Source organism: Oncorhynchus mykiss, chromosome 12 (assembly GCF_013265735.2).
Source record: "Oncorhynchus mykiss isolate Arlee chromosome 12, USDA_OmykA_1.1, whole genome shotgun sequence".
Lineage (NCBI taxonomy): Eukaryota > Metazoa > Chordata > Actinopteri > Salmoniformes > Salmonidae > Oncorhynchus > Oncorhynchus mykiss.
Genome location: NC_048576.1, coordinates 76095710 through 76106889, shown reverse-complemented (window position 1 = coordinate 76106889; position 11180 = coordinate 76095710). Strand labels below are relative to the sequence as shown.

At 41.2% G+C, this 11180-nt stretch overlaps 1 protein-coding gene, 1 non-coding gene and 1 pseudogene across 5 annotated transcripts; 1 reads left to right on the top strand and 2 right to left on the bottom strand.

Moving 5' to 3' along the window:
- Positions 1-108: 108 nt before the first annotated feature.
- Positions 109-1977, bottom strand: LOC110538965 (annotated as a pseudogene).
- LOC110538336 (polymerase delta-interacting protein 3) lies at positions 1910-7509 on the bottom strand. 4 transcript variants are annotated; one of them, XM_021625087.2, is made up of 10 exons: positions 7358-7509; positions 6479-6585; positions 5654-6066; positions 5264-5326; positions 5030-5104; positions 4607-4834; positions 3595-3672; positions 3324-3453; positions 3107-3173; positions 1910-2928 (listed from the first exon to the last, which is right to left on the bottom strand). In XM_021625087.2, the coding sequence occupies exons 1-10, from the start codon at positions 7423-7425 to the stop codon at positions 2721-2723; spliced, it is 1437 nt and encodes a 478-aa protein (XP_021480762.1). In that variant the 5' UTR covers positions 7426-7509; the 3' UTR covers positions 1910-2720. The 4 variants fall into 4 exon arrangements, with proteins under 4 accessions (XP_021480762.1, XP_021480763.1, XP_036794368.1 ...); XM_021625088.2 differs by having other exon boundaries at positions 5264-5323; XM_036938473.1 differs by having other exon boundaries at positions 7314-7460.
- A 650-nt stretch (positions 7510-8159) lies between these two features.
- On the top strand, positions 8160-8314 carry LOC118937981. Its single transcript, XR_005035386.1, has one exon. It is a non-coding gene; the product is annotated as a U12 minor spliceosomal RNA (small nuclear RNA).
- The last annotated feature ends 2866 nt before the right edge of the window (positions 8315-11180 follow it).

Genomic DNA, 11180 nt, shown 5'->3' with positions numbered 1-11180 from the left:
AGGGTGTTGGAAAACCTGAAGTGATCCTAAGGTATTGATTCACAACTTTTCAATCGAATACCAATCAAACTTGTAGACTCCATAAATGACTGTATCAGTGACAAACTGTTATTTTCTCGTATCGTAATCCTGCATGAAGGTGTCAACTGCCTCCTGTAGTTTGTCTGGCTGAGCAAATGACTGCTTGTACTGATGAATCCATTCTAAAGACAAAGAAACAAAGCGAGAAGTGAAAGGCATGTTAAATATGGTATTAAATCTGGGTGAAATGTCTTTCCAATTTAATACATTCTGCCAACATTTAGAAAAGAAAGACCATCTAGAAGAGGACTTTAAAGCTCACTCACTCTGTAGACCTGTCCACACAGGTCGCTGCTCTGTGGAAACAACCAATGGGACATCATGGGGATGGGACTTCACTGCTGTAATACTAATGACCTTCTGAAACACGATGTAACCCACTCTGAACCTCTGTGGGGAATGGAAACAGAAAAGGCTCATTACTGAAAGGGTGTCCATAAGCACTTCAATAATCAATCTGATCTAAACACAGAGCTTCGTTGTCCGGATTCAGGACATACCTGTTTTTGTGCTGGTGTGAAATACTTGGCCAGCTTGGGTCCTGAGTGCTCAAAGGACCCTGGCTTCTCCCTCAGCTCCACAGACTGAACAGGACCAAACTGAGAGAAGAGCTCCTTTATGACACCCTGAAAGACAGCAGAAAGATATTAGTACTTTTATACCTTATTTAGCCACAGACAGCTGTAGCACAAACATTTAATTTTTCTGTAGACTTGCTAATAGTACAACAATAACATGCACACTGATTGTTGTAAAGACTGTCAATTACCAAACGTACCTCAGAGCAATATGGAGGAATGTTAAGGACAAACAGTGTTCTGTCGAGGGGTCTTTGTGTGGTTTTCTCTGCTCACACTTGGTGCTCTTTTACACATATTTTGTGCTGGGCAACAATGTCAGTACTGAACTGTAGAGAAAGCACTGAGAAGAGTGGTTAAGTCAAAACAGACATCTGTCTAGGCAGGTCCTAATACATTGTCTACAACTCCAGGGAGACACAGAGGTTACTAATGGCTTTAGCCTGAGAGTAAAACATAGTAGACAATCTTTGCTTAAGCTACATGATATAGTCTTAGGGAATGCAGTCCAAATTAATATCGACATCAAGTTGACCTATTTTAATCTTTAAACACCATCAGGCGCCAACAACCTCAAGACTCATGTGTTTACAAAGTTTGGTCTTGAAGCAAGCTTAAGTTCAGTGTTCAACATAAATTGTGGAGTTAGCTAGCGTGGTTGAAACAATGAGATCATGAGCGAACTAACTAACCTCAAAATATTTGTTAACACATTTTCCGTTTACGTGTGTTATTTTAGCAATGGTTACCCGTAAAACCTCCTGGAATAACATAAGTCTGGTTGGCATGTTTCGACCTGGACGTCGCTATCTTCTTTACTAACAGATTATACGACGGTTGGCCAAGGGATCTGTGGAATACATTTAACGTATGTACTAGAATTTATCTACAATTTATGTCCTTAACCCTGGGCAATATGGGCCTAGGGAGGCTCAGGGATATTGGTATTCACAGTATGCCACCATTTATAAATGTTTAAACTCAATTATATTCCCAAATTAAAGCTTTAAAACAGCAATGCACACACCTTGTAGGCCATTTTAAAAAAAATATTGCACTCGTGTTGTAATCTGTTTATAAGGGGGTCCCTGCTGAATTTGCTATCACAAAAGGGATCTCCAGCCCCAAAAGGTTTTGTGAACCCCAGTCTAGCAGACAGACCTAAAGACACAAATGCAAAATGATCAACATTCTATTGCAAAATAAGGATATGAACCAATGATTTTATATACACACACACAAATGTGAACACATCTTTATAAAGCAACATATTTATTGGCAGTAATTAACTTGTACATAGATCTGACCTCACTACCATATCTTCATGACTGACATAAAAGGCAGCTGTAAAAAGCCATTTACAGACAATTTGAACATAAATTGAGCAAATTAGCATGACTTCTCTAAGCTGCACAAAAAGCAATAAAAAGTAAAATAACAGCCACAAATAAGCATAGAACCTGAATGCCACAAAAAGGAGAACAGCAAACCAAATACCACAACGAAATACGAGCATGTGTACAAGTCATTCTGAAATCAAAATTAATATTATGTCCAGTACAAGAACCACTGCTGCCTGTAGTTCACAGTACAAGTATCTTCATGAGTTTGTGCATCAGGTCATAGCGAGACCATTGGTTGGTTGGGGGTTGGGGGGGGGGGAACTCCAACCAGCACAAAACATCTCATGATTCCAAGAGGGGTGTTCAATGTGAACTATTTGAACAGTTGTAAAAGTGAACCATGTGATACAAAAAATACCCACAACTGTCCAGTTTATCCCCCCACCAAGTTTGATTAAAACAATAAATGAACAAATCAGACTGCCTCACATTGGTCTGTTATGAGACATGCATCTATGTAGTATGCCACGGCTACAAATGTTTTTCTTTCCTAAAAATCTGGACGACGGCATCAGTGTGTTAATTTTAGATGTTACAACCTGCCAATGATCTGTCAAAGTTATACAAATACAGTATCATGCTATTTGATCATGTCAATAGATGTCTCTGTCAAACAGGAGGGTGGATGTATTATTTGTTGTGTGGATGTACTAGAAAGTTATATCTTAATGCGGAAGGCTGTGCACTGTGAACCAGGAGACTCTGTGGTAGAGGGGGTCTGGACAGTAGATTTGAACAGGGCCTTGAGGATGGTCTGGGGATCCACCTCAGGTGTGGGCTGAGAGGAGGCTGGACGACCCCCGGGGCGAGACAAAGAGAGGGGCAGGCCTTCTTTCCTTCCACTGCCTGGAGTGTCACTGAGCCTCCTGTGAGAGAAAATGAGGTCCATGTAAGATTTTATGTGATGTTGAAAGACAACGTGCATTGCAATTGGAAAGGAAGAAATCATGCACATTGTGGACTACAATTTAATACTGGAAAGTTTGATTTGCATGCAATGCAACCAAGGGGGCAGTGAGAAATATGAATATGACAGAGACTTACAAAAGAATGGGCTGGTCTGAAGTGATGACATTCCCCTGTATGTGAAGATTGCACTTCATTGGCTGGCCTTGGGAAGAGAATAAATAAAGATTTAAGAAAGTAAAACCAATGCCTTTTCAGATAACTATTCATCATCACCTGCCTCATTACCAGAGGCTGGTGCCCAAAAAAATCAATCAACCTTGAAATAAATGTTGCCCTTGCTGAAGGCCCTTACCATCCAGACAGCGGTTGTTGTATTTCCTATAGGCGCTCACAGCGTCCTCCTTCCTCACAAACACCACTTCAGCAATCCCCACCTTCACCAGCCTCGCTCGCTTCAAGGCACCGCACACACAGAACAGCTCCTGTGGACCGTCACAAGAACACAGGAAAAAGGTCAGTTGAATGTGATAAATGAGTCATGGCTGCATCGTAAGCAGGTCTGCAATTTACACACAGCTAGAGAATCTAAAACAGCAGAGAACTGAACAGCATTAGGCACTTACCACTATGTCCTCTTCAGTGACACGGGGGTGCAGATTATTCACTGTTATCTTAGTCCCCTCCAGAGGACTGAAGGTAGGCTGAAGGGGTGCACCAAAACACTTTACAATCAAATACATATACAGCTCACACCAACACAACAAGCCAATGGTAGGCGTTACGTTCAACCTACTTCTTTCTCGTTGACGATAGATGAATACTGATCCAGAGGATTGCTATGCTGCCAACTAGTGATGATAAAGGCCCAGTGCAGTCCAAAATGTGACTTTCCTGTGGTTTATATACATTTCCAAACTATTACAACTAAGTTGGAATAATACTGTGAAAATTATAAAGCCTTTTTAGTGTAGGAGCCGTTTGAAAAGACTACTTGAAATTTCAGCCTGTTGAGGTGGGATGGAGTTTTGGCCTGCCTGGCGACCTCACTTTGCGGTATATTAGTCAATAGACAAAGAGTTCCAAACCCCTCTGCCAATAACAGCTAGTTTTCAGTTTTCCCCTCCTCACTCAGACCACTCACAGACAGTCCTAGCAAAATTGTACTGTTTGGAACTAATTTTACCGCTTGTTAAGAGCAGGGGTGGGCAAATCCAGTCCTCGGTGTCACACCTTTTCTCCATCCGTAACAAACAACTGATTAATCAAACTGCATTCTAAACTGAAGATCATGATTAGGTGATTATTGGAGTCAGGTGTGTTAGCTAGGGCAAAACTGTGACACCAACCAGGACCCCGAGGAATGGAATTGCCCACTGCTGGGTTAGAGAGATACTTCTGACAAGGAGGCCATTTATCTACTTCCCCAGAGTCAGATGAACTTGTGGATACCATTTGGATGTCTCTGTCCAGTATGAAGTTAGAGGTAGTTTTGCGAGCCAATGATAACTAGCATTAGCACAATAACTGGAAGTCTATTGGTTATCTGCTAGCATCCCTACCAACACATTCCTATAGAGATGACCTTATGTAATCCAGTGCTCAAATAGCTGGGTGAATGGACATGTGGATACTGACCTGTGGGGGTGGAGGAGGCTGGGAGCTGGTCTCCGCTGTGGGCCCTGCCTGCCTGAGGGTCCTGGAGATGGGCTGTAAGGCGAGAGCAGAGGAGCGGGAGGCCCCTACACTAGGGTTGGGCCTTGTGGGTGCCACAGGCACTGGGGGACGAGGAGCGGTGTACGCATCGTTTTTGACTACTTTAGTGATGGGGGCTGACATAGTGAAAGGGCAGCCCAGGGTGCCAGGCTGTTGAAGAAAGAGAGGAAGCATTGAAACTTTTCAATTAATGAATGGAAAGTTTTGAGAGTGAGACACCAATACAGCCAGTGTGGCAATATTAAAGGGATATTTGAGTTACATTGAATAATAAAGAATTACAGATAATTTAGGGTAAAGCAACAGAAAGAGAAAAGTTAAGAAAATCTAGCATAGTCCTCGCACCCGTGACTGTAGCATATGGTTGCCAGTAGTGGTCTTCATCTGTTTGCTAGGGATGTCATCATCACCTGAGAAAGACTGAGCGAGAGATGGTAAGTTACTCACTCACATTTGCATTGCAGTGGCGCATGACCAGGAGAAATCAACCAAATTCAGTTGATATACTCTAAAGCAAATTTGAATCAATTCTGCAATCTAACCTTCTGATTTTTATCTTTTCAAAAAAAGTCCCCTTACCTGGGAACCCCTGCTTGGCATGTTCATATGGATCCCACTTGACATCCCTACCGGCCTTTGCTGCTAAAAAAAAGTTAAATAAAATCATTATTCATAAGGTAAATTAATATATTTGACTCTAAAAGCATGCTACCAATAACTAAATAGAAAATAAGCCGAGTTGAATTTTAAACTAATTTCCAATTAACTTTAGCTATCAACTATGTTTGGAGTGAGGCTATGCTTTACCACTATAAACTATGCAAGAATTTGCATTTTCTCTTATCCGTGCACATCTTGAGTGACAAGTGGGCCAATTCTGTCTAGTAGCTAAGCCTGGATAATATTAGAGAAGATCCTGGACCTGTGGTTACTGTCCCTTTGGAGCCAACTGTCAGCCTGATCACTTACCTGGATGGTTTTGGTGATCTTCATGGGTGCCGCCATTCCTTGGCTTGGTGGAGCTCCAATGCTCCTCTTGAGGCTCAGCCTATCACGGGCATCCATCATCCTCTTAGGTGCACCCCCCAGCTGTGGTGTAACCCCAGCTCTAATGTTCATTCCTTGTAGGTTGGGGGTAAACTGCCTGGCATTTGCACTGGCAATGTCATTGGTAGTGTGTATCTGTATCTGCTGCACATGTGTCTGTAGCTGTGCTGCTGGTATCTGCTGTAAACTCTGTGGGGTAACATTAAATGTATTCTGTCCTCCTTTCCTTGAGTTGATCATCTGTCGGGCATCCTGGACCCCACCTGCTCCTCCACGGATTCGAAAGCGGGCATCTTTCTGGCCAAGTTTCTCTCTGGCATCCTTCCCTTGAAAAGCTGGAGGAAGCGAGAGAAGAACATGAGTGAGCAGAAGGCAAGAACCAATTCCAATGTCTGATCTGCCCCAGCTAACACACCTTAAGAATGCTTAACAGAACTTAATGTAGTCCAACAGCAAAATGTGTAGTTTGAAACAGATTATTTTGTAATGGGGCTTAGGTAAGAGACATCCAGATCAGGCATATACATAGATGTCTTGAGTCTCAATAAGCATTTTTCAACAGGGCAACAGGCAGGTCCTCACAAAGAATACCTGCTTCAACTCTGGCAAAATGTATTATTTCACCCATTACCTTGAGCAATGCTCCAAAAGCTGTTCAGAATTAAATAATTGTTTGAGTTCCAACAAAGTAATTCGGTTGAATATTTGATACTACTGAAAATGTATCCAGGTCTGGTTTTTGGTTACCGGTTCCCCCTCCTCCACCAAGTCTCTGTCTGACATCCGTCATCCCAATTTTCTGTCGAGCATCAAAGGTCCTCCCGACCCCTCCTGCACCCCTGCCGAACATAGGCCTGAAAGACAAGAGGTCGACATTGGTAGTCAACTAGTTGTAGCCTAATCCTACATGATCTAATATCCACATTTAGCGCGTATAATACCAGCTATATTTATTTGATTTTGCCGTACATTCAGTACATTCAGTATGGCTCTCTAGGTATACTCAAAGCGAAATACAAAATCAAATAGTATAACGTTAGCTGTTCTGATATGCGCTCCTTGTGTTTTCCAAAATGTGAATATTAGATCATGGAGGACTAGGCTACAATTAGTTGACTACATATGGCTCTAGGTAGAAGTTCTACAAGACTGCCTCGCGCTCTGTACCATATCTATATCTATAGGTATACTAACTAGCTAGCTATACGTTTTCGCGTGTGTAACCATTGTTAGTTTATATGTAACTACCTAACGTACATTCCAGCGACCTGTTAACCTTATTAGGTTATTTTTTGGTCGATAGCTAACTTACCGTCATCAAATGCTGATAAAAACATTATTTTTTTTACCTTGTTAGCTAACTAGTTAAACGGAGCCCTGATAAATAGCTAGCTGTGCGTATTTGGCTCGTTGATATTAGGGAAATCAGTGTCTGCAGTGAAACGATATAGTAGCTACATGATTGTAGCTAATCCAACGGCGAGTACAGGCCTTGAACAGGACCGCTGAGGAATTGAAATAGCCTAGGCTTCCTGGAAAAGGATTTTTTTCATTACGTTGAATGATACAACTCAAGGCATACCGTTCATAAATTGCATTCAAACTCATAAATTGCTAAATTAATACATTTTAACTGTTTCTTTGTTGTTGAAACCGCGTCGACGTATCACTTCGTCCAAAGAAATATCTTCCATCTTCTTTGACTCAAGCGCGTGAATGATCGTAACTGGACGGAGAAAAACGAGAAGAGACTATGGAAGGCAAGTTGGATCAAAAATGGCGAACTCAATAAAATATTTATTCGAGAGCTCCTTGAAAAACTACATTGTTGATATATTTAAATTGTATACACACACACACATACATATGTGTGTGTGTATATATATATATATTGTTGGAAATACCAATACAGATCTATTTAAGTCTTACATTTGTAAGATCTAAAAACCAGAGTGTATTATTTTAAGAGAAATTCATATTTTTTTGTTTTAAAGGCCTATTAGGTTATGTGAAGTGTCAATGATCACATCAATGCCATTGGTCATCAATTAACAAAAGATTATACTTGTAACATAAAACAAACAAATACAAATCAATTACACAGCCTTAGAGACCTCTGGTATCGATTGCTCTTCACGAAGTAAAAAAAAAAAAATGCGGGGGTAAATGAAACGTTTTATCTTTCCCATCAACCTTTGCGCTCACAATCACTTGAAACCAGTGTAAATAAGTAAAATCTCGAAGAAAAGCTATATTTTACCTGATTAAATGGAGGAAGGAAAATGTACAATTGTGTATCACATAATGCGCTCAGAAAATAACATGCAGCTGTAGGTTTATACTTTTGAAGTGAACGCCAATGGTAAACACCATGAGTGTAATAGTCTGCATATAGAGCTAAGTAAATGCCCTCGACCATCGATTGGTTATGCCTTAAACTGATGAGTAAGGAAAATAACGACGCGGGGTGACGCCCGTGTCCTCGCCTAGATTTGCGAGATCAATTTTTGAACGGGTACAGGTCCGCCTGTTTAGGTGACTCGCCTACTTTGTGAGATGCCTTGCGGGACATGGATCTGCCCCGACCTCTCATGTAAAATATAAACCGCTTTCGGGATACTACTGATACAAGGTGACACAGAACCAGAATGGAATTATATTTTCCATGATTGTAACGTACTAAAAATATAACTAAAAATAGAACATCTATAATAGTACTTACTGCACCTCTTCTACAAAACCTTTTTCAACATAAAGAACATCTCTGCCTTATATTTCTCTAACCACGTTCCATCAGCAAATTTATGCGGATAATGTCATACTGTATTTAAAAAAAAAATTGACCGAGTAGTCACATTTGCTATTGAACAAAATAGTTTTTGTGACAATTCTCGGTAGTTGAAAATGCGACGAAAACACATTGAACTGTAATGGAAACAGGACGTTTCAGTACAATTATATAAATGCAGACAGGTAATGTGTTCCTCTCTACATGGTAGGATTCTTAAAAAAAAAAAAAAATATTGAATGAATGATGGGTAACATGGTTGTGGAAATATTCGCAAATATTGATCTAGTATAGTAATCATCATATCAAACTAAACTTGGGAGTCACACGAAGATGACGTAATTGGGTGCCCCTCCCACTACGATTTGAGAAACCATGCCGTTTATTAGGCTACAGATTAAATCATTTATGATGAATTTCACAGGGTGGTGAAAGTGCGCGGTGATTATTGATGCTCCTTTCCAATAAATATTAAAATACGTCATCACGCCCAGATTTTTATCAGCAACAAGTCCGTTTCTTGGAAACACCACTGGTGGGAAAATGCGCATATTTTCTTTATACGGATACTTAAATATTCACATTAAAATCTTGTCGATGGAAACCTACTAGTTATTGACCATAAATTGTTTCCGGAATTTCCACCAAAACCCGAGTGCATTTAATTATGTGCCACGAGGTGGCAGTGTTGTATAAATATATTTTTAAAAAATGGTAGGCCACACAAAAAGGTAGAAACACTGTAAAACCAAAATGTCTCTATACAGTAACTTCTATAACTGTTATAGAAGCATACAGAGCTGTGTGTGTGTGTGTGTGTGTGTGTGTGTGTGTGTGTGTGTGTGTGTGTGTGTGTGTGTGTCGGTGACGGAGTCAAGGACATGATATAGTAGAAGATTTTTAACTGATCATTATTTGTCATATAATTTCCTTCCTGACCATGTGTGAGCATGACTAAGTATGATGCCTTGTATTTGTGTCCCATATCTGTATTTTCTCAATCCATCCTACTGTCACTACCAGACCTACCACAGCCAAGTGGTAAAACACCTTCCCATGCAGAGCTGGACACAGGCAAAATCAGATGAATAAATGTGAAAGGTCTCATGTGGTGAAATATAATTTCAACCACAAAATTGTATTTTGTAGCCTCTTTTCCAGTCCGTAATGAAACAAGGTTCCATTAATGCACCATGAAAGTCAGTAAAACTGTTAATTATGTTTGTTTGTCAGTCATTTCATGGAGGGGTAATAACCAGAGGCGGTATAGATTCTAACCATCTCTGGTACTAATAACCACTAAAGAGCAGTAGAGATGCGTGAGTAAAATCATTGGGAAAGCCAAGCCAGAAAAAACGACAACATACACCAGTTGAAAAAAGTATGTGGACACCTGCTTGTCGAACATATCATTCTAAAATCATGGGCATTAATGTGGAGTTGGTCCCCTTTGGCATAGCGGTCTAAGGCACTGCATCTCGGTATTTAAGGCATCACTATAGACACCCTGGTTTGATTCCAGGCTGTATCACAACCGGCCGTGATTGGGAGTCCCATAGGGTGGGGCACAATTGGCCCAGCGTTGTCCGGGTTTGGCCGGTGTAGGCGGTCATTGTAAATAAGAATTTGTTCTTAACTGACTTGCCTAATTAAATAAAGGTTAAATAAAAAAATAACAGCCCACTGTTCAGAGAAGGCTTTCCACTAGATAATAGAACATTGCTGTGGGGACTTGCTTCCTTTCAGCCACTAGAGCATTAGGCCTGGCTCTCAGTCAACATTACAATTCATCCCAAAGGTGTTCGATGGTATTCAGGTCAGGGCTCTGTGCAGGCAAGTCAAGTTCTTCCACACCAATCTCAACAAACCATCTTTATGGACCTTACTTTGTGCAAAGGGGCATAGTCATGCTGAAACAGGAAAAGACCATCACAAAACTGTTACCATAAAGTTGGAAGCACAGAATCGTCTAGAATGTCATTCATTGTATGTTGTAGTGTTAAGATTTCCCTCCACTGGAACTAAGGGACTAGCCCGAACCATGAAAACAGCCCCAGACCATTATTCCTCCCCCTCCAAACTTTACAGTTGGCACTATGCTTTGAGGTAGGTAGCGTTCTCCTGGCATCCGCCAAATCCAGATTTGTCCATCAGACTGCCAGATGGTGAAGTGTGATTCATCACTCCAGAGAATGCTTTTCCACTGCTCCAGAGTCCAATGGCGGCGAGCTTTACACCACTCCAGTTGCTCGGCCACGGAAAACCCATTCCATGAAACTCCTGGATTACAGTTCTTGTGCTGATGTTGCTTCCAGTGGCAGTTTGGAACTTGGTAGTGAGTGTTGCAACCGAGGACAGACCATTTTACACGCTACACACTTCAGCACTAAGCAGTTTTATGAGTTTGTGTTGCCTACCACTTTGCGGCTGAGCCGCTGTTGCTCCTAGACGTTTCCACTTCACAATAACAGCACTTACAGTTGACCGGGGCAGCTCTAGCAGGGCAGAAATTTCACAAATCGACTTGTTGGAAACAGGCATCCTATGACGGTGCCACATTGAAAGTCACTGAGCTCTTCAGTAAGGCCACCACTGCCAATGTTTGTCTATGGAGATTGCATGGCGGTGTGCTTGATTTTATACACCTGTCAGCTGTGGGTG